Here is a 23,075-nt window from a genome sequence, read left to right as displayed (position 1 = left end):
CCCATCAAAGCTGTTGAAATCTGATTTCATTTCAGATTCTAGAACTCATGTTGTCTTCTGTTTAAATAGATTTGGTCTGTCGATTCCCGACCTGCTGGGCCATCAGCCTGTATGGACTGCTGTGGCCAACACGGGGGTTGTAGAGACAAATATTATTACGGACCAGTAATCGAATTGAACAGGTTTACACTGGAATAGATTTACAACATCATGATCTCTGACATACTGCATGGGACTGAAACCCCTCTCCATCCATAAAGATACATTTAAGACAGTATCATTCTCTCCAGGCTGAGAAGGTAAGCCTTGAGCCAAGGAGATGGCCAAACATAACCATGCATTTATATGCAGGGTGTAATGCAATATTTCACTGTATTTTTTTAAGGACAGAAGAAAAAGAGTATTTCATATTTACTCATAACTATCATCTCCTTTCTATTTGGGGGAAGGGGCTTAGAGATATTTTTCCACCAAAGTGGGCACAGGAAGTAAAGGAAAATAAATTATTTTTTGAGTATATCAGCAACAGCAGCAATTCCCTTGAAAACAGTCCCTCTAAAGGCTTGATAACAGCAACTGAAGAGGTGTGAATTATAGATAAGCACCCGTCCTATTTACTTTCACCAACAATGTTTAATTAAACACAGTTCACACCTTTTCAGTCACTCTAACCACCCTTCAAGATTGTTCCTGCTTGAAAACACAATGGGGAAAATTATTTAGAGGAAAATATGTTTTCTATTTCCTCCTTAAACCTGGAAGGGCAAATAGGTGAGTACACTGTAGCAGTAAAATCAAACTGATCAAAAAAAATCCTATTTACCTGGACATGGAGGCGTATCTCCATGTATTTTAGTTTTCGACAATAAAATCCAAATCTAGGACACACCCATTCAAAGTGTTAATTGATACATTACTTTTTAAACATTTTTAAAACAATGATTTGCTTTTGGAAAATAATGATTCCTCAAGTCCAAACTCTAAATTAAGCCTTTTCGAATGAGCGTAAGTTTGGTTTGAGTCTCTATAGCTCAACTAAGTGGCAATATAAAGATAATTAAGACCAAAAATATGATTGTCAATCACTTGTTACACTCTGAAATATGTTTTGTTTGCTACTCTGCTATGGGGTTTAAGGCAATTACTAAGGTAATGTTTCCACCACAAGAAAGTCAGCTATCACCACTGTCCTAACTCAGAGGAAAACTGTTTGTCCTATGGGTTGGGTTGTTATTGTTGGATTATTATTCATATGTTTTCCTTTGTTAAAATTGTTATCCTTTTAGTATCTTCCACATAAGCTTTCTTCTAGCAAGAGAAACCATATCTGTCATTTTCACTGTGGCATCACTGGAGCCTAGAATAGTGCTTGGCACATGAGAGGAACTTAATAAATATTTAGGAAATGGATTATAAATGCAAAACGTGTTCACTGTGGAAAAATCCTAACAGTGCCAAAAGCCATAGAGTAAACAAGAAAAGTACTCTCTACCCTGATTTTTTTCACTAGTGTTAACACTGGTACCAATCTTTATCCTTCCTTCTGTTTCTCCATGCATATACCATCATAATGTACGTGTATTAATATAAATTATTACAGTACAAATTTGTATAAAATTTTCATTTAATATAAATTTAATATAAGCATATTTTATATAAAATATATTTATATGTAAATTGAATCATCCTACTAGGCAATTTGTTTTCTTTTTTTAATTATTGAATTAAAGTTGATTTATAATGTTGTGTTAGTTTCAGGTGTACAGCAAAGTAATTCAGATATATATAGATATATAGATATATATACATACACACACACACACACACACACACATATATATCTTTTTTGGATTCTTTTCTATTATAGGCTATTACAAGATATTGAATATAGTTCCCTGTGCTATAGAGTAGGTCCTTGTTGTTTATCTATTTTATATATAGTAGTGTGTATCTGTTAATCTCAAACTCCTAATTTATCCCTCCCCCCTCAATTGCCCCTTTGGTAACCACAGGTTTTGTTTTCTGTGTCTGTGAGTCTGTTTCTGTTTTGTAAATAAGTTCACTTGTGTCATTTTATTAGATTCCACATGTAAGTGATATATCATATCATTTTTGTCTTTCTCTCTCTGACTTACTTCACTTAGTATGATAATCTCTAGGTCTATCCATGTTGCTGCAGGCAATCTGTTTTCTATTTTATTTTTTTACTTGGCAAAATATCTTGGTCCTCTTTCCATAAGGCTTTCATGATAAAGTTACACGCTTGTTTACAATTATTTTTCAAGTTGAGGATGAGAAGACTTTGGGAGAATCTTCTTAGTTCCTAGTCAGTGGAGGAGTTAATTCTTAGTGGACAAGAGAAAAATAGCATGAATTCCACGTACCCAAATATAATCTGATTCATTCATCTTCCTATGACATTGTTCACAGTAAAAATCTTGGAATAAGAACAAGCCAGGAAACATTATGAGATCTGGTGATGCCATACCTAATTGAAGCTCTGGTTCACTCATGAGGAATAACTACTTGGAGCTACTTGGATGTTGAAGTTAAAAAATAGGTGATCTCGGGATTTCCCTGGTGGTGCAGTGGTTAGGAATCCGCCTGCCAGTTCAGGGAACACGGATTCGAGCCCTGGTCCGGGAAGATTCCCACATGCCGTGGAGCAACTCAGCCCGTGCGCCACAACTACTGAGCCTGTGCTCTAGAGCCCACGAGCCACAGCGACTGAAGCCCACGCGCCTAGGGCCTGTGCTCCACAACGAGAGAAGCCGCCACAATGAGAGGCCCGTGCACCACAATGCAACCAAAAATAAATAAATAAAGTTACCAAAAAAAATTTTTAAAAAGCCTGTAAAAAAAATAGCTGATCTTCAGTAACAACAAATTATACAAACTCATAAGGCCGACCCCAGGAACAAGATACAGTCTATGACTCAATAGAAACAGTACATTTCAATATTTAATTTAGCTCATATTCTTTCAAACTTCAATGACCATATTTCCATTTTGTTACTGTATAAAATTATCATATTGATTTTAAACTCTGGCAAATTTTCTGAAGAGAAGGAAACAGTAAAACCTAAATGCAGTATATAAGATGCACATCTACAAAGCACATACATATACAGAAATATATTAAAAACAAACCCAAAACTAAACCTAGGCCTCCCACAGAAAAGAACAATTTTTCTCCATCTCCAAGCTAAAATGTTAGTTTCACTAGACATACTGAAATATACAAAGATTTCAGGAACTTTGATTTGGGTGGGGGACTTGAGTGAATTCTAGAATCTATTTGGGTTCAGTTCCTGGCTCTACCCTCATCTGCTGTGTGAAGTTAGGCAATTCGTTTAGCACGGGATACATGCTCATTGTTCTTATTTTGTGTTTGTTGTTGTTATCCCCAACTGAAAGCAACAATTTTAATACCATTGTTACAAACTCTTTATAATAGAAGATAAGTCCCAAAGATAAGATTAGAAAAGAATAAAGAGTACTTTAAACCTAAGATGAATTTTAAAAAAAGAAAGAAAGAAAACGGTACCCATACGAAGTGATGGATGTGTTAATTACCTTGATTGTGGCAATTATTTCAAAATATACATTAATGAAATACAGGTCATCTACCTTAAAAGTACACAATTTTTATTTGTCAGTTATACCTCAGTAAAGATGGGGGGGATCTCTCTGTAGACCTAGTAGCGAAAAGAAAGCAAAAAGACAATGACAGTAGCCTCTTGGCTATCCTTCATCCTTTGCCTTCTGCAAATTGTAAAGATGAAAAGAACCCGAACTGCCAAGCATACCTGGTGGGTTTAGCTACACATCAGATGTCCTACCTTGTCCCTTCCTGTTGATGTCAAGCAGTTAGCCACAAGAGATCAGCAAGTCCAGGTGTAAAGGAGGAGTATTCTGCTATCAGATTCAGGATACTTACTGTGACCCCAGAGTTGCCTGGTTTCTCTAAGATTTTTGTAATTCCCTGTATATCCCGCACCCCCAGCCTAAAGTACAGGAGCACTAGCACACAGCCTTACCTTCTTTGAGCATGCCCACTTTTAAACACTTCATGAAGCGGCAAGCCTGGCAGGATTTACGTCTGCGCTTTGTGATTTCACATTCATTCGTGGCAGGGCAGCTATATTCTATATTACCTAAAACACAGAGTTTAAGAAAAGAAGCTGTTAGATTTGCAAGACCCAGGCAATCCTAGCATCCCCAAGGCAACACCAACTCCACTATACCTGCCGTCCTCCCTCAAAAAAAAGTCAATGGGAGCCATGAGGATGTCACAAATATCATGAAGCCAGATGCTCGCTATAACCACTGAAGATGCACCAAACAATGAGAAAATACATGGTGAAGCTCTTCAAAACATTAAGCTTAAAATCAGCCTTTAAAATTATGCTTCATCCACTCATATAAAGTAGCGGTCTTCCAGAATTTGAGGATCCAAAAGAAATTTCCCAGAGGATTATTTCTAGAAAAACACCAACATTAAAACCATATTACAGGGCTTCCCTGGTGGCGCAGTGGTTGAGAGTCCGCCTGCCGATGCAGGGGACACGGGTTCGTGGCCCAGTCTGGGAAGATCCCACATGCTGCGGAGCAGCTGGGCCCATGAGCCATGGCCGCTGAGCCTGCGCGTCCGGAGCCTGCGCTCTGCAACGGGAGAGGCCACAACAGTGAGAAGCCCGTGTACCGCAAAAAAAAAAAAAAACCAACATATTACAGTATCATCCATCCTGGATTTCTTTTGGTTACTAATGCCCTGATGCATCAGACTTTTTGTCTCTCTGACACTGAACAGTACAAATCTTGCTGTGAAAAATGATCAGCAGGCTAATTTGGGACTGTGCAGTAAGCTCCTTGAGGGCAGGGACTGAAGTTACATGGTTCTCGCTTCATCACTTACCAGAGCCTTACAATACAATTTTACTTTTGGAAAATGTTTACCGATGATGATGATCACCATCACCACCATCACCACCATCACCACCATCATTACCATCATCATCACCATCACCACCATCATCACCACCATCATATCTTCATTACAACCATCATAACCACCATCATCACCGTCATCATCATCATGTTTATTAAATTACTTGCATAATGAATTCCAAACACTCAAGCTGCATGGAAGTGTTATAAATAAAAATAAACTGCTATGAAATTATATTTTTAATATTACAGTCTACATCATTTACATTAGTAACAACACATCTGAAGTGATAAGGATGTCGCCAGAAGATCCAAACTTTAACTTGCAATTTTTCAATTAGTGCCAAAGACTATGTGTGGGAAGTGCTCTGAGGCTGCCTACAGCTTTGTAGAGAAGCTGCCTTTAAAATAAGGCCTCTCTCCCCTATCAGCTCTGTCACATAGTGCTTGAAGGTCTTTCGTTACTTCCTAACCCTTTCCCCTTGTGATTAAGTGCATTAGTATCTTAATGAAAATGCATTCTGTTTATTGCCCTCTTGGGAAGGGGGAGGTCATCACACCAAATGCATAAATTGTCATCAGAGACGGTCCGAGCATAATTGCAATTTTGCTGCTCCATGTTTGCAATACCCAGGGTCCATCCAAGTCCCCTGAAACATGCACAGATTCTAGTAATTAGCATAGAGTCTGCCTGGGACCACAGCATTGATGAAATATTTCAGAGTTAATCACACTTTGTAAACACTGATTTATATTGACTACCTTTCTCCAGACTGATGTCTCCTCATTAAATATCACATTAGTGGATTGCAGGATTGTAGAAAGACTCAACTACTCAGCAACTGCTAATTCAACAGGAAGTAATACCTAACCACTCAGAACTACGGAGAACTGGTTAAGTATGCATGACTTCAACAACAACAACAAAAAGCCTGTGCATTATAACTTAAGATAATCCTATCAAAATTGACTAAATTAGCATTCTAATTCAGGGCATTTATAATAATAAAAGCAACTACTTTTTAACATAATAGGTGAAATATTAAGAGTAATATTAATTGCATCAATAGAAGCACGCACCATCGCCTTCCTCAGAGATATTACTGTGTTACTGTATTATTACACTCACAGAAAACCAAGGATAAGTCAAAGGAACCAAACGGGCTGGGTCACGGCTGAGAATAAAAGGATTTAGAATCTGAACTTTAGATGAATGATTTTTCACTGCGATTTTCACTGAAAATTTATTTTGCATCAAGAGAGTGTTGCTAGTCATTTTCTAGGGGTTAATTAGTATTCTACTACCAGATCCTTCCACTCTACATGGCTCTCCTTGTACTTATTTAAAAAGAAACCCAAGCCTCTGCTTTCTTAGGAAGAGCGGAACAATAACTAGTTAGAAAGGGGAAAAAAATGTTTTCCGAACAGCGCTACTTCCCTTTTTTTGTTCCTCAAAAGTCAATACGAAGTCCTCATTTGTTCACTTTCTAGTATCAAGGCATGAGCCCAAGTTCCATTGCCCCATCCCTTTTAACCCAGTGCTGGCAACTTCTACTGGGATGACCCAGCATCACACACACACAAAATAATCACCTTTCTTTTCAAACTAGTTCCTCTTCTTCTTTGAAAATTATATCCTCATCCTTCGCAACAAGGCCCTTCTGACAGGCCCCTAAATGAGGCCTGTGTGAGCTCACACCTGGACTATGGTAGTTATCTCCTAACTGGGCATTTTGCCTCCATCTTGTCCCCCTCTAATCCACACTGCATACCACAATCATATTCCTCTTCCTATGACGGCTTTGATCATGTCGTTAACTCAACTTTTAAAAAAATCAATAGAGGGCTTCCCTGGTGGCGCAGTGGTTGAGAGTCCGCCTGCCGATGCAGGGGACACGGGTCCGTGCCCCGGTCCGGGAAGATCCCACATGCCATGGAGCGGCTGGGCCCGTGAGCCATGGCTGCTGAGCCTGCGCGTCCAGAGCCTGTGCTCCGCAACGGGAGAGGCCACAACAGTGAGAAGTCCGCGTAGCGCAAAAAAAAAAAAAAAAAATCAATAGATTCCTATGGCCTCTGGAATAAACATAAAATATTCGCCTAGCCAACAAAATCCCTGCCCCATGTGACTCTCATCCACTTTTCCAGCAACATTACAATGATTACCTTATATGAACTTCCTGATGCACCAATCTGATTTATTCAGTTTTTGCTGTGTCCTTCAGACGTCCCTCTGAGGATGATCTATCTTTGCCCCTCTTTTCTTCTTAAAATTACTTCCAAGGCTCAACGTTCAACTCAAATTCCATTCAAATCTTTCATGAAAACTTCTCAAACCACCCTAGCAGAAAATGATTTCTTGGTTCTCATATCTTCTCGGGTAGTCTCATCATATACAGGCGTGCCAGATTCTTTTATACCTTTTCACGTGCATATTATCCATTAGATGGTAAGATCCTGGAGGCAAGGATTACTGCTGATGCAGAATAGAAATCCTCCACCCGAAAGTAGTATATAAGTAAAATAATAGATTTTAAATTACGTGATAGTTTTTGGTGTCTCAAGGTCAGTTTTCTGAACATCAATTATGATGCTGTCACATAGTACTGTCCACAAGGTCAAGGGAGCTAGATGGCCCATTAGGAAGCAAAGTGAAGAACACTAGGAAAACCATTCCACAAATCAAATAATAATAAAAAAAAGTAGAAGAAAATCTAGTTAATTTTTCAAAACCTTACAAAAATACCTTTGACAAAAATGGAAATCCATGGCAAAACCAGGAGAGCTTATCAAGGAGAAAATAGAAAAATACAAAGGTTTCTGGGGAGTTAAGTGTGAAAAGAGAAAAAACAAAACAAAACAACTGTAAGAAGTTTTAAAGGAAATAAAAGTACATCTTGATATAAATAAGAAGAAAAATAATATAAAATATGAAAATACAGAGAGGTGGCACTAAGAGAGCTATTTAATGTTTATCTTAGCATAACACTATTATTTACAAAATGGGTGCCCTACGAATTGGAGCCACGTTGCAGAAAACACTCAGGAGTGATTCAATTATAGCAGCTGAATCTATAGATGCCCCTTCTCTGAATGACTGTCTAAAGATTTTTATATTTCTTCAGAAACAGAAGGGAAATTGTCAAATTGCCATATGAGAGTTTTAGATCACATATAAAGAAGGATTCCAGTTTCCCTTTCTAACCACTACATTCTATAATTCTTCAAGGACAAAGAGAAATGTAAAGGCAGAAGAATTTTTAATAGTGCCTTAGGATGAGCTCTTGGGGGCAGAGTTCTGTCTCATTTATAGCTGAATCCTCAATGCTTATCAATAAGCCTACCATTTTGTACATGTGCAGGGCTAGGAAACAAAGAGGAAGTCCCTGGCTCTTAAGGAATCTACAGCTTTACAGAGGAGACAAGCCATGTCCACAAATCACAATACAACTGAGTGTGCGCTGCAACGGCTCTGGATTCAAGTCAGCACCAGACACCCGTGTACACGGATGCAGCCCCACAGCTGCTGAGATTGTGCTTTGGAAACTCAGTGAATCCTTCACACAGGAGCAAATGATTGAACTGTGCTGTGAAAAATGAATAAATGACTACATTGGGGTAAAGGAATCTTCCCCAAGCTATAGAAAAAAACACCACATTCTTATAAAAATTTCACTGTGAATGGAAAGAAAATACACTGGTCCCGAGTATTTTCATAAATGATAGATTTTCAGCTAAGTATATAGACATGGTTTACGATGAATCTGACATCCTTCAGCCAAATGTTCTGTTTCAATAAATTTGTCTTGACATATATGGATGATAACCTTGATTTCACTAAGTAACACTGGTTTATACCTTGAAAAACAAATCAACATCATTCTAAAGAACTTCTTGGCTGGAGGAAAACCTCTCTAATTTCCAAAGCCCTCCCACTGAGTTCCTTAGTTCATTGTTGTTGGCTGTGATCACCCACCCAACAGTCTTTGATTCATGTCAGTCTACAAAGATTCTGCCCTTGAAAAACCTTCCCTGGTGCTTTTTCTATTCAATGAAGAAAGCATTTTATCCTAAAAATATGCTGCCCCAAGCACCTAGGCAACACGGTTACATCTATTTTGATAATGGCTCTAAGACACTACTCCCAGTAGACCCTATGATCTCGATGGGGCACTTGTTTTTCCTTCGATTCACCAAGAGGAAACAAGACAAAAATATTTCCAGTAGCAACTGCCGGCCTCTGGAATGTTAACACTGGACAGTCATTCAGGGGAATGCAGAAGTTATTGTTCACAGCCTAGAATTCTCATTTCAGACATGGAGTTTTCTTGGATTATAGCTCGCTATTTTCTGGGCCACGTTTGTTATAAGGCACCAGGGACTGAACTGGGCCGCCGTGGATGACACGACTGGAATTTTCCCAGTTTTGTCAATAGCTGGGAGAATAAGCTCAGCTTCAGAGGGAACCAGATCCACGTGGAAGCTCTGGGTTTTTTAACCAGGCTGACAATCATGATAGAGCAATTTATAATATCTCTTGGCGTCTTTTCAGAAGGTCCTGGGCTCTGATGACTTATTGCAGAGTCTTTTGTACAATCAGTTTGCAGGCAATATAATCTTCTCACTTACTGCTTAATAGAATCTTGCAGCTAGCTGGCGGATAGAATAACAGGGTGTATGTAAAACTTCAGCCTGGAGTGCCAGTGGATAATTTGTATATTCCTTTCAGTCACTTAATGGACTTTTACAGTTTAGCAGTGAAAGGGCTGAATGATGTAAATTAGCACGGCATCTCAAAATAAAAATATATGTCAAATCTTTACTTCCGACTCACATCTCTTGCACATAGTAATGAAGCATTGGGCTTTATGTAGTTCCCAAGAGCTGTCCTCTTTTTCATACATACAGACATCATAATTGTAAAGCCAATTTGAAAGCATCTGTATATTTCCCCCAATTGTTTTAATTTTATTAACAGAACCAAATGGCTTGAGATGACCCACAGGGCACTCCAAGTGGGGTTTATCCATTTGTTTTCCAACATTAAGTGATTTAAAAATAATGGGATTTGCCTCAGTACCTAATTACAGAGCATTAAAAATGTGAAGGCAATAATCTGTAGTATTTTTAAGTGTCCAAAAGCAGAAAAAAGAAAGAAGGAAAACCCTCTCTTTACTGTATGGTAGTAAAGGTTTTTCCATACAGTGATACAACTTCCCTTTCTTTCCTTTTCTTTTTTTGTGTTTAAAGCTCCTTTGTTTCTAGCTCCTTTCTCCTCATTCTACCTGAAATAGAAAATAACAGTATCTATAGCTGGGATTATATAATGTGGGATAATAACTCATTACATACCTGTGGCAAAAAAAAGTCAAAATTCTATCAATGCATATTTAAGTAAAGAACGCTATTTTATTTTCAAAGAATGCACCCAAAGTTAGACTTCAAAATAAGTTACTTAGGGACGCTATATCTGTTCCCAGAAGACTGCTCTGAATACTTTTTGAAACTTCCTTTAAACTGCCACTAGAGTAATTTCAAAGCTATAAAGCAGAGAGGGGAAGGAATCAAATGACACTTTGCTCATATTCACCCAAAATATTTGACTGGCCAAATACAAGACATGATGCGGAACGATGGTTGTCTATTATGAAATGTTAAATCTCCCCTCAAAGGTCAAAGAACTGCCATCACTGAAGATATTTCAAGAATCTGCCTCAAGTTCTCAATGAGTATGCCCCCAGACTACGACAAGGAATGGCAGCCCCAGGCAACCAAGGGGACCCCATCCACTTGCGAGGTATAAGATGTGGCAGATAGAGGGGGGCGGGGAAGAGGGCCACATCTGGTTAACAGTCACATCTGGCTCTTAGCAAAGCAATTTCATACACAGGGTTGTGCCAGAGCCTCATATTCTTCGTCTTTTTGCTGCCCCTCTAACCCTCTACAAAATGAGGTGGGAGACAGGCGGGTCTAGAAAAGGTCATTTGATATTTGGTTCTTTAAGGTTCTATTGGATTAAATTCTGATCATCACAAATGTAATTTACAAGAGCCCTAAAAGTATGTGGGCACAAATGACTGCCTTTTCACAGTGAAGATCAGGCCTTGCTCCCAAATGGGAGTGGATGGATGATGCTTTGCCTTTAATGGAAAAAGATCAGGAAAAACCCCACAAGCAGGCAGGTTTATTTTTTTATTTTTTTAAATTTTTTGGCCGTGCTGCACAGCTTGTGGGATCTTAGTTCCCTGACCAGGGATTGAACACTGGCCCCCGCAGTGAAAGCTCAGAGTCCTAACCACTGGACCGCCAGGGAATTCCCCAAGCCGGCAGGTTTATAAATCCTAGTGACTGGAGACTAAACCACAGACTCTGGTTTCATCCTCCAGCCATCTGTGTTGGGAGGGCCATTGAGCCTACAGTGGGTACCAGCATTGACTACCTCCATGCAAATACATGTATCTAATCACAAGATTATATTTCCCCATTGTATTCAGTGAACAATGATTTAGTAGGAAAACAACGCTGTAAAATGGGGAGGAATTATTGAGCCTTAATTTTTTTCCAATTTAAACAAGACATACCCTGCCTCAGTTTCCCCCAAACTTGTAAACATGGCCACTCCTTTATTGCTTTAATTGCACAGCTGTTAACACTGAGCACTGTGAATGTTCATCCCAAAGAGAAGATGGGAAAAAGTTCTTGTATGCCCTTGTATATCCATCCTTAGCATACTGCCTTGCATATGGGTCAGGAAAACATCTGAGGACGAATAAGTGAGGGAAGGAGAAAGGAAACGGTGGATCTCAGTTCAAATTCCAGCTCTGCCCTTTCTTAGCTGTCAGAACTCAAACTGGTCACTTCACCTTCATACTCTCAGTTTGCTTACGTACCAAAGAGGAATCATCACTCCTGCTTTATGACATTGTAAGCATTACATGGAATAGAGGTATTAAAATCATATACAGTTTTGTTCTCCCTTCTGAGAACGGAAGAAACACTGTAAGATTTTCATCGATTATGAAACATTATGAAATACTTTGACTCAAAGATCTAAGCCTGGAGTTTGGGAATAGTATAGAAACAGCCTTCTGCAGATTTATGCAAGAGTGCGAGAATGAATACGCCATTCACCTAGAGAACTGGAGAGAGGATTGTGTCTTGCCAACAACTCTCGTGTACACAGCTATATTTTACAGATACCAGGAGGAGAGGAAGATGTGTAATAACTCAAGTCATTTTTTAAAGCACCAAATTGTCTACGAAGTGAATTTCCAAGACATCAACCACCTCTCCTCGTGAACATTTCCTGTCACTTCCCTGGAGCTCGTAAACTGCCCATCACTGGGTGTAATCTGATTAACATTGAGGGCAAAGCATTTGCAAAGCTCTTCAAAATCTCACCCCAGCCTTATCTCTTGCCGCAGTTCCAGGTCAATCCCTACCCCTATCCCAAGTCCACCCCCTTGTCTGACACCCACGTTGAATTACTCCCAGTTTCTAGAAAGCAGCATTGTCTTTCCTGCTGGTCCTAGATGTGCTTCTTCTATCATTTCTTCAATGAAGCTCTCCCAGGGCCCACAGGACTGGGGTCCAGGGGTCCGTATGGGTATAACTAGTTCATCTCGCACTTATCTTCAAGTGAACCTTTCTCTTAGCCTTTAAGGCACTTTATTACATGTGTCTAGTGAATTGCCCACCTCTTGTCCCAACTGTACAACTGTCCATTCCTTGAGGGCAGGGACTGACTCCCCTGGAGTCCCCAGCAGAATGTTTCATTACCCGTCCACTTGATTTTTACTGATCCTATTTCTCATTCCTTCATTTTAATGTTTAGCTCTAAAGTACACATAAAAATAAACTACGTACAGTCAGTTAGACAGAGCATAACTGATAGCAGCCCACCAATATTATATCATTTGTCATAAAGCAACACAGATTTTTAGGCTATTAGACTTGGAACAAATCCCAAATTCCAGTAGGTTCAGGCTCCTGGTTTTATGTAGACCTGAAAGAGGTGAATGGGTACTGACTTATCTATGATCACTCAACCTTCCTTACAAGGATAAGTGCTAGTTAATTGCAGAAAAGAGACTAAAACTCAAATTCCTGACAACCAGTCCAATGCTCTTTCAATGCACCTGTTAAAACTTACATACCAACATCTCTAATAAACACTGAGAGTACAGAGCGCTCTTCTATGTGCTCTACATCTGTGAACCCCCATTTTGCAGATGAGAGAATTAAGACACAGAGAGAAGAGGTAACACACCCAGAATTATACAGCTTACAAGCACCAGAGCTAGGATTGAAACTCAGCCACTCTGGATCCAAGTCTCTCCTCTTAACTAGGATGCAATGTCGCCTGACTCTAATCTTCAAAAGAAATTAATTGAGTGTTGTTTAGAACAGAAATGAAAAATGAAATTCTTATCTCCTGAGAGGGTGCTTTGTGTAGCTGTCGTTGTTGCTATTGTTGCTGGTTGGAAAGGAAATTTTGATGCCTGGGAATGTGGTAGGATGGGGTGGATCTTGGCATTGTCATTTGCTGTTGTCAGACTTGTGGTGCAAGACCAGCTGTGAGAGAGGATAGGGTTGCTCTTGGAAAATGGAATTCCTCAACACCTCCAAAAGAAATCCCTCAACTTGTCTCTGTACCACTATGGTTTGTGACCGGTTTAAGTCCACAGAAACCAAACAAACCGTATCACCAAAGCAACAGGTGTCAGGTTGTACACATGCATTTTATAGATCCCCAAACAAAGCTATTGTTCATGATAGGAAAAAAACTCAGAATCCAGAATCGGCAGGGTGTGCTTTGAAATGCATTGAAAAGGGAATAACAGTATACAATCAAAAAGACTTATTGATGAAAATGATGGAGAATACAAATCTCTCTCATCAAGGTATGCAGAAATTTAATGTTTTTAGCTTTGACAATGACATCTTCTTGGAAAGGGCTACTGCTCTTTTGCAGTGTAGAAAACTTCCCCTAGATGATGTGTGCAGCCACTCATCTTTGCCTTTAAGCTCCTATGGTATAGGGATCGTGTCACAGTCTTCATAAAAGAGCTCAAAAACGACCACGGCCACCTGAAAGGTGTTATATCTGAGCTAACCGTAACTCCCCAAATGCGCTGTGCTCAGTATCCAACTCCAATCCTTATGTGTTCTTTCTCTACTTAGAAATTTTAAACAGCCTTGATATGAGTCTGCCTGTGTCTCTTTAAACATACAATTAAAAAAAAAAAAGAAGCTCTGTTAACATAATACTCTTGGTGAAAGGAAGAAATGCTAATTAAGTCTAATGCATCCACTCCATTTGGATAGAAAGTTTCAATGTGTGCATTTTGCAGTGGCAATTACCGAATGGTACAGTAAGTCCATATGACAAGTGTGGAGGCATTAGGATCCTACCCTGTGTGACAAAAACAAATGACTCAAAGAGGAATTTGACTTCACGCCAATCTTGAGATTTTCCTTCTACCTTAAACAAGTCAAAACAAGCATACCCTTTCCTAATACTGCCCCTAAGTGCTTTGCTCTTGAATGCTACCAGTGTGCCCAGAACTCCTAAGAGACATTGGTATTAGATTCTTCCTTCCGGATCAAGTTCAGTATTCAGCAAGTATCTACCTATGTCCTCCAAAGCTCGTATGGATTTGGGGAAATCCTGCTTGACACAAGTGATGGTAATTGATCTATATTTAAACTGTAGAATGTGATATAACTGTGATTACAAGATGCTACAGTCAAATGGGTTCAAGTCCCAGTTCTATCATTTTCTGTCTGAGTTGGGGCAAACTTTTTTGTTTGTTTTTTGCGGTACGCGGGCCTCTCACTGTTGTGGCCTCTCCCATTGCGGAGCACAGGCTACGGACGCGCAGGCTCAGTGGCCATGGCTCACGGGCCCAGCCACTCCGCGGCATGTGGGATCTTCCCGGACCGGGGCACGAACCCGCGTCCCCTGCATCGGCAGATGGACTCTCAACCACTGCGCCACCAGGGAAGCCCTGGGGCAAACTTTTAAACCTGGAGTTACTTTCTTTGTAAATGAAGTGGTCATGGGACCTAGCAATTGATACCTCATGGGGTTGCTATGAGAAGCAACTGAGATCGTGTATTGAAGGTACTGAGCAGAGTGCCTCATACAGAGTGAGCCTTGATTATTAACCATCATCACAACAGGGTAATGATGCTCAGGACAGGGACTGGGATGCAGGAGAGGAGCGAAGAGGGACTTGAGAAGGGGCCGGTGCTGGTCTTCAGCCCAGAAATGAGGAAATGCTGGGCAGAGAATTCCTCCTGGCCGGCACTAGGAAGCCAAAAGGCTAGGAGCGTAGTAGGTCTGTTAAATCAATAGGCACATTAGGAGAAGCATAAGCCAACATTCAAAAAGGAGTAATGGGCTTTGGTTTACTGATCTTGGCTCTAAAACACATGGACAAAAGGCTGCAATGATGAGAAATACTTGACAATCTCTTATCCATCATTTTCTCTCTCTCTTTTTTTTTCTCACAACCCTGTAAAGTAGCTTCTTCTAAGTTAGGTTCAGATATTAAAAAAGAAATCTCAGTAAACTGAGACGAACAGGGGACAGGATGAGTTGGAGGGCTTTTGCTTGAAATATTTGCAAAATTTGAAATTGTTATCCATGTAAAACATAGTCTGAGGACTCTGGGGACAGCGAGGCTGTTCCAGAAGCAAGGAAGCAGTGCAGACACTTTGGAAGCGAGAGAGAAAAAATAAAGGCGCAGTCAAGGACACAATCTTGGGTTAGATTCGTTCCTCTGAAGATTGTTGTAGTTGCCTCTGATCTTCCTCAAATGGAAACTATGTTAACAGTATGCACTGAAAGAAAATGGGTATCAGAATGCAGATGTAGGGTATGCTTTCAGATTCACTCTAAAGCATTCAGATCTCAAGCTCTAAATTTTAAATTAAACCAGATTTTTTTGTACTAAATTCTCTACTTTTCTTTCTAGGATGACTCAGTGATGCCCTTCTAAAAAAAAGCATATAAAAATATGGCTGTTTCTTTCAACTTTTTCAAACCAAAATAAAACACGAGTTAATTCCAAAGAATATAATTTTTTCCTATAAACATACAGATGCATTCATATAATGACTTAAAAGAAAAAAAAAGCTCCTTCTGACTAGTATTCATCATAAGGAAAAAAAATTGATTCTGAGCTGCCTTCTGTTGTGGTCACAAAGTTTAGTAAGTGGACAGGAGAAGAAATAAGCCTCTTTCCTCCTGCAATCAAGAACAAAAGAGGGGCTTCCCTGGTGGCGCCATGGTTGGGAGTCCGCCTGCCGATTCAGGAGACACGGGTTCGTGCCCCGGTCCGGGAAGATCCCACATGCCGCGGAGCGGCTGGGCCCGTGAGCCATGGCCGCTGAGCCTGCACATCCGTAGCCTGTGCTCCGCAACGGGAGAGGCCACAACAGTGAGAGGCCCGCATACTGGGTGGGGGGGAGAACAAAAGAGTCTGGGAAGTGTTATCAGTGGTGAGTGTACACATTTAGGAACAATCTAAGACCAGCAACTAAAAATCTAGTGGCAAAATGAGTGTCAGCAGATAAAATCCAAGGGAACTGAGACAGAAGATTGATATGGTGGTACTGAAGGGCTGAACTCTCAAACTTCATATTTAGGGGATTTCAGAAAATGAATGATAAAAAAAATAGATATTTTTAAGACTTACTTATGCTGCCTCCTTTTTACGAAAACTTTAATATCATCTAATCATCACTGAAAATATTCTTAATTCCCTTTTTATTATATTTTAACAACTTAATGGAAAAATTTGCCCATGAACTAAAATCTCTTAAGAAAAATTCAGTCTAAAATTGTGCAATGCTTTAAAAGCTTTTAAAATATGCAAGGCAGGGTAATGAGGGGGTTAAGAGAAGAGGCTCTGGGTTCAGACTGACACCCAACTGTGTCTGGGCAATTTGTTCTCTGTGCCTCTCTGTGAACTTTATAGAAGTTCCACATCTATAAATAATATAGTAATATTAGAATGGTAGTATCTACTTTAATGGAATGATGAAAGAATTAAATAAGATAATTAATGTAAAGCACTTAGAATAATGTGTGGCACATTTTAAAAACAAATATATTCATTATGACAAATTAACAAATTCTTCATCTATTACTGATATAAAGGCATTGTATTCAGTTCTAGAAGATGAAACCAACTATTTACATTGTCCACATATGTAATTACTTATGGATAAGCATTGGCAGGTGAAAGATTAGAAGTTCAAATTTGAGAAACATCCAAAATGCCTCAAAAATATTTAAATATTCACCTCATACTCATTATTAGAATGGCCATTATTTTTAAAAAAAGAAAAGAAAAGAAAAAAGAGAATAAGTGTTGGAGAGGATACAGAGAAATTAGAACCCTCATGCACTGTTGGTGGGCGTGCAAAATGGTGCAGCCTCTATAGAAAACAATATGGAAGGTCCTCAAAAAATTAAAAATAGAACTGCCATATGATCCAGTAATCCCACCTCTGGGTATTTTATCCAAAAAATTGAAAGCAGGACCTCAAAGAGATATTTGTACACCCATGCTTATTGCAGCATTAGTCACAATAACCAAGAGGCAGAAACAACCTAATGTCCGTTGATGAATGAATGGAAAAAGGAAATGTGATGTATACATCTATACATATAATGGAATATTATTCAGCTGTGAAAAAAAAGGAAATCCTGACATATACTACAACATAGATGAACTGAGGACAGTATGCTAAGTGAAACAGGCCAGTCACAAAAACACAAATACTACATGATTCTGCTTATAGGGGGTACTAAAGTAGGTAAACTCATAGAAACAGAAAGGAGAATGGTGATTACCAGGGGTTGGGGGAAGTGGACGATGGGGAGTTGTTATTTAATTGGTATAGAGTTTCATTTCTTCAAGATGAGATAATGTTGAAGATCTGTTGTACAATAATATGCATATAGTTAGCACTAAGGCATTGTACCCTTAAAAATGGTTACAATGGAAAATTTTAACTTATATGTTATGTGCATTTTATGTTATGCTTTTTACCACAATAAAAAATAAAATGAATTGGACTTCCCTGGTAGTCCAGTGGTTAAGACTCCACGCTTCCAATGCTGGGGACGTGGAGGTTCGATCCCTGGTCGGGGAACTAAGATCCCACGTGCCACATGGTGCGGCCAAAATAAAAAAAGTAAAAGATGTGAAAAAATAAAATAAATAAAAAATATGTTGGAACATCATTTCTTTTACATATAACTTATACTTACTTTTCATATAAACCAGAATACTTTACCAGCATCCATTACCTAATTTTGCTTTCAGGTAAAACTTCTGAAATGGTGTAATAAGAGAACTCCAATGACCAGGCCTGTTGAATCCCAACAACTTAAAGCAACTTCAAAAGAAACTTAATTAATGCCCTGTGTATACTTTATCACTTCTATGATGTTATCTAAATTTATCAAGTAATATATCAGAAAAAATGAATCACTGCCTTGGGCTTTACCAGTAAAGAAAAAAAATTCTGACTCATGCCACTGAACGCCACCCTGCCATTCCTCACAACCTGTTTCACAGCTTCCAAAACCTGAATTCTAACAAGTAACAAATCCTCAGGACTCAAATCATATTGAGACATATACTCCTGCAACTGATTACCCAAAAAAGTGACCCACATTCGCATCAGTAGGAACTTCAGACAGCAGAACCCTCATCACTCATTTTTTTTGTTTTCTTTCCTACCTTTAGGGTGAACATTTTAGTGTATCCTAACTGGATTCAGCCAGAACCAATTCTGAATTTTTGGGAAGAAGGATCTTATCATGTAATCACTTTAACATATATTAAAGCATGCACTTTGAAAAATATGAAGTACAACGTATCTTTCCTACTATTTGTGCTCAAGCATTTAATATGATGCTGTGTAGACGGAGGCCATTCTAACAATGTAATTTATTGGTTATTCTCTGAACGAAACAGCATTATTTGTCAGGGCTTGGTTCTGAGTGAGGGAGAACCAAGAGGAAAGAATGGAAGCTATTAGAATGTTAAGAGAGGTACTGATACCTTTTCTTGGGAGTTCATCTTGTCATCAAAGAACAGCCTCCAGCCTCTTCATCAAAACAGTCATCAGATAATACTAGGGTGACCTGGGTGCAAGTCCAGTTGTCTGTAGGCAAAGTATCAGCCACACCCTACTACCTAAGAAGTCCCATCACAGATGCAAAAATCCACCTAGCTAACAGATAAGAAAGTAAATGGGGTTTTTAAAGAATTGGAACTGATCCATGAAGTCCTTCTGACCTGAGCATGTAAATAACACAAACTTCCTTCTCACCAGTGACTTGCTGGAAGAACTGGTGTGGAGTGCTGGGAGAGGTTGTGGATTGGACCAGTGGTAGGCTGGGGCAGACTAGGAAAAGGGAATTACTCGCCAACAAAATTCCCTGGAGGAAATGGCAATGCATGTGCTTCCTTTCCCGTAAGAAAGTGACTTTATCAGAAACAGGTAAGTATGGACGGCACAGGTGGATCAGGACACTGGAACCACAGAGGGCACCAGTTCTCATGCCAGCTCCACCTACAATCAGCACCTGGGAGCCCCTTTCCTTCCTGGCTGCTACTTCTGAGGACACTGGCTCAGGTGAACCATGGGAAATGGATTTTATTTTCTGAGTACAGAGGGGTTTTTTTAAGAAAAAAAAAGTTTACAAAAAGAGAGCATAGCCTCTTAAGTATGCATATGTAAAGAAAATCCAGAATAACATTCTTATTTTTTTTTGATTCTATAACGTAGGCCGTATCAGAGTAGAGTCAATGGAGAATATACTAATATTACAGATATATTAGAAATTTAGTTAAAGTGTGAAAATAGAACTAAGTTTAAAAAAATTACTAACAAACTTGTCCTTTTATTAATTGTAACTATTGCACTTTTAAGAAGTAGTGATATCACTACTACATCTTTTTTTTATTAATTAAGTTATTTTTTATTTTTTATTTTTTGCGGTATGCGGGCCTCTCACTGTTGTGGCCTCTCCCATTGCGGAGCACAGGCTCCGGATGCGCAGGCTCAGCGGCCATGGCTCACGGGCCCAGCCGCCCTGCGGCACGTGGGATCCTCCTGGACCGGGGCATGAACCCGTGTCCCCTGCATCGGCAGGTGGACTCTCAACCACTGCGCCACCAGGGAAGCCCTACTACATCTTTTTTTTTTTTTTTTTTTTTTTTTTTTTTGCGGTACACGGGCCTCTCACTGTCGTGGCCTCTCCCGTTGCAGAGCACAGGCTCCAGACGCGCAGGCTCCGCGGCCATGGCTCACGGGCCCAACCGCTCCGCAGCATGTGGGATCTTCCCAGACCGGGGCACGAACCCGTGTCCCCTGCATGGGCAGGCGGACTCTCAACCACTGCGCCACCAGGGAAGCCCTACATCTTTTTTTTTAATAAATAAAAATAAATGCAATATCATTTACCATAGGATCATAAAATGCATACTATAATTTCTTCCCAACCACTGTGACATGACAGTAGAAGAGAGGGTCACTCGTTTTGCAAATATATTGCTTAGGAAAGTGAATTGTGTCTGCTTAACTTGACTAATTATCCAATCTCACTAATTTGACAGTGAACTACAGTTGGACCTTTTACCATGGCGTAAAAAAGTTTCATTGCAAATTCTTTTCCTCCTTGAATGCCATTGGCATATACCCCTTACATGGGACAGCTTCCTATCTACTGTCACCCAACTGGACAATATGCCCTCTCAGGAAGTTAAAATATGTTGATTTTAAATGACTTTCAAAATACAGTAACATAATGCAATGTGTTTAATAAACATGTAAATGATACAAGAGACGCCGGTGTTGCCAATGTGAGTTCCTAACATCTGAAGGACAAAAAAAAAATAGTGGGAATCATTAAATTTTCTTCTCTTTTCTTTTCCCTGATCAAAGACCAACCATGCAATTTAATCTCTGAAAATTAATCACTCTTATTTTATACAACCAAGATCCAAAATTTTGTCAGTGACTCTAAATGTTACTTTATTTTCATTTACATTGATTCTGTTTTCTGATTAGCTGGCTGATACACACATGTGTATGCCATAGTGAACAGTGAAAAGAGGCTAGAAAATTCTAATTCCTGGAAAAAAAGTATTCTGAAAACTGAGACAATAGGCTAAAAAAAATCATCACGATAGAGACCTTGCTTTCAATTTAAATAAATGATATGCATGCAAAGCTGTCCAGAAAGTCCTCTGATATGAAAATCCTGGCAGTCATTGTTGCCTACAAGGAAGATGAAGTGAGGGTGTTTTAGTCTAGCAGCTACCCAAACTAGGGCCAGCCTTCAAATCTAGCCCTGGGTTTGTTTTGGTATGACCTCAAGCTCAGAGTGGTTTTTATATTCTTAAAAGCTTAAAAAATAAAAAAAAGCAAAATTGAGTACATGACAGAGAAGGCATGTGACCTACAGATCCTAAGATATTTACTATCTGTTTTACTCTCTGGTCCTTTATAGAAGAATTTTGTTACCATTAGCTCTTCAACAACCTGAGAAGTGATGACAAGTTAGGCCAATTCCTAAAAGTCAGAACAAACCATGAAAAGGCAATCACTACTCACTTATCCTGAGAAGTGGGTCCACTAAGTCAAAACTCAGAGAGATCAAACTGTAAACTGTACTGTTTCCTAAAATATCAATTCGCATAATACATATTCTTTACCCACAAAGAAAGTCTGCAATACTAAATTTTACTATTAAAATAAACACTGAAGCTAACAATTAAAATAGCAGGAGAATAATATTTCTCATTGATAACTTGGCAACATTCATGCATTTCAAAAACTCAGACAAAATTGGCATCATATGCAAGGAAAAGTGGAAAAGTCAATTAAACATAACAAAAGCAAGCTCAGAGTTAAAGCAAATGAGGTTTAGACAATATTTCTTTTGAAAATATCACCTCAATATTTAATTTAATACTGCATCCAAACTGATAATCACTGAGATTCGTTAAGTCAATTTAGACAATTCCATATTATTTTGGATTTTAATTTTAGAACTTAATCGTTTTAAAGATGCTACGTACAAACCGGGAGAGTTATTTTCTCTAAATACTATTTAAGTTAAACAAATAATACCTTATTATTTTCCTTGCTAAGGTTCATATGATGTAAAGACACTCAATTTGTAAGTTATTTCCGCCAGTGCTGCAAATATTCTATTCTGAGACTAAAATAGCACGTGATGGCAAAGAAAATGCTACATCCAGGAAAGGTCCTCTAGGACTAAGCTGTCTACTTCAGGAAGGAGTCAACAATTCAGGGTGGAAAACAGGAGACCCACAGACTGTGCCCATTCACCTTTAGCATATCCCTTCCTCCTCTTAATGCCCTAGGTTTATGGTGAGATTTAGGCTCTTATCAGTGTCACCTTTAGACTCAGACTAGGAGGGCCCCCCACCTGAAAGCCCTGGGCTTTAGAAAGTATCATGGTGCAAGCCCTTCCACAGGCTAAGGAGACAAGCCCCCCTTGTACTGCATGATCCCCAGTACCTGGGACTCCCGAATTCCCAGGATAAACCCCTACAAACCCCGTTCCGGGACCTACGTGGCCCTCTCCCCTGGGTCGCTCCTCTGGAAGATGGCCTGGGCTGGACCGCAGTGCCGGAGTGCACATTACAAGGCCTGTGTGTGGTCAAGGTGCAGCTGTTAGGAAGGAGTGGATGGGTCTTGGACATGGGGGCAGGGGAGTCCACACTATGTACCAGACATGATGGAAGGCAGAGGGGAAGGAAGAGAAATGGGCTGGGCTGCAAGCTAAAAGCTGGCTCTCTTTCTACTGCCTCTTTCTGACACAAAACTCCTAGGAGTCTAAGAATTAAAAATGCCAAGCTAGCCTCCCAGGCCGTTGTGAAGGCACATTTGTCAAATAAGAGAACAGATATCTGACTTAGCAGTTTGTTATCTTAATTTACGAACGCTTACATATTTACATACACAATATGTGGCTGTACACTGTGTCAGGTCCCATGAACACCGGCAGTGGACTTGGTTCTCATGATGGTCACTCCTAGATTTCATGCTGCAAAGACATTCTACTT

General features: G+C 39.5%; 1 protein-coding gene across 1 annotated transcript in view; it reads right to left on the bottom strand.

Moving 5' to 3' along the window:
* The window catches only part of ESRRG (estrogen related receptor gamma), a 217,691-nt gene that overhangs the window by 146,040 nt on the left and 48,576 nt on the right, over window positions 1-23,075 (bottom strand). Inside the window, exon 3 of the mRNA XM_060088663.1 lies at window positions 4,041-4,157. Coding sequence (XP_059944646.1) covers window positions 4,041-4,157 — 117 coding nt within the window. The remainder of the gene's footprint in view (window positions 1-4,040; window positions 4,158-23,075) is intronic.

This window comes from Mesoplodon densirostris, chromosome 2, assembly GCF_025265405.1.
Source record: "Mesoplodon densirostris isolate mMesDen1 chromosome 2, mMesDen1 primary haplotype, whole genome shotgun sequence".
In the NCBI taxonomy this organism is placed as follows: Eukaryota; Metazoa; Chordata; class Mammalia; order Artiodactyla; family Ziphiidae; genus Mesoplodon; species Mesoplodon densirostris.
This window is presented reverse-complemented; position numbering and strand designations above follow the sequence as displayed.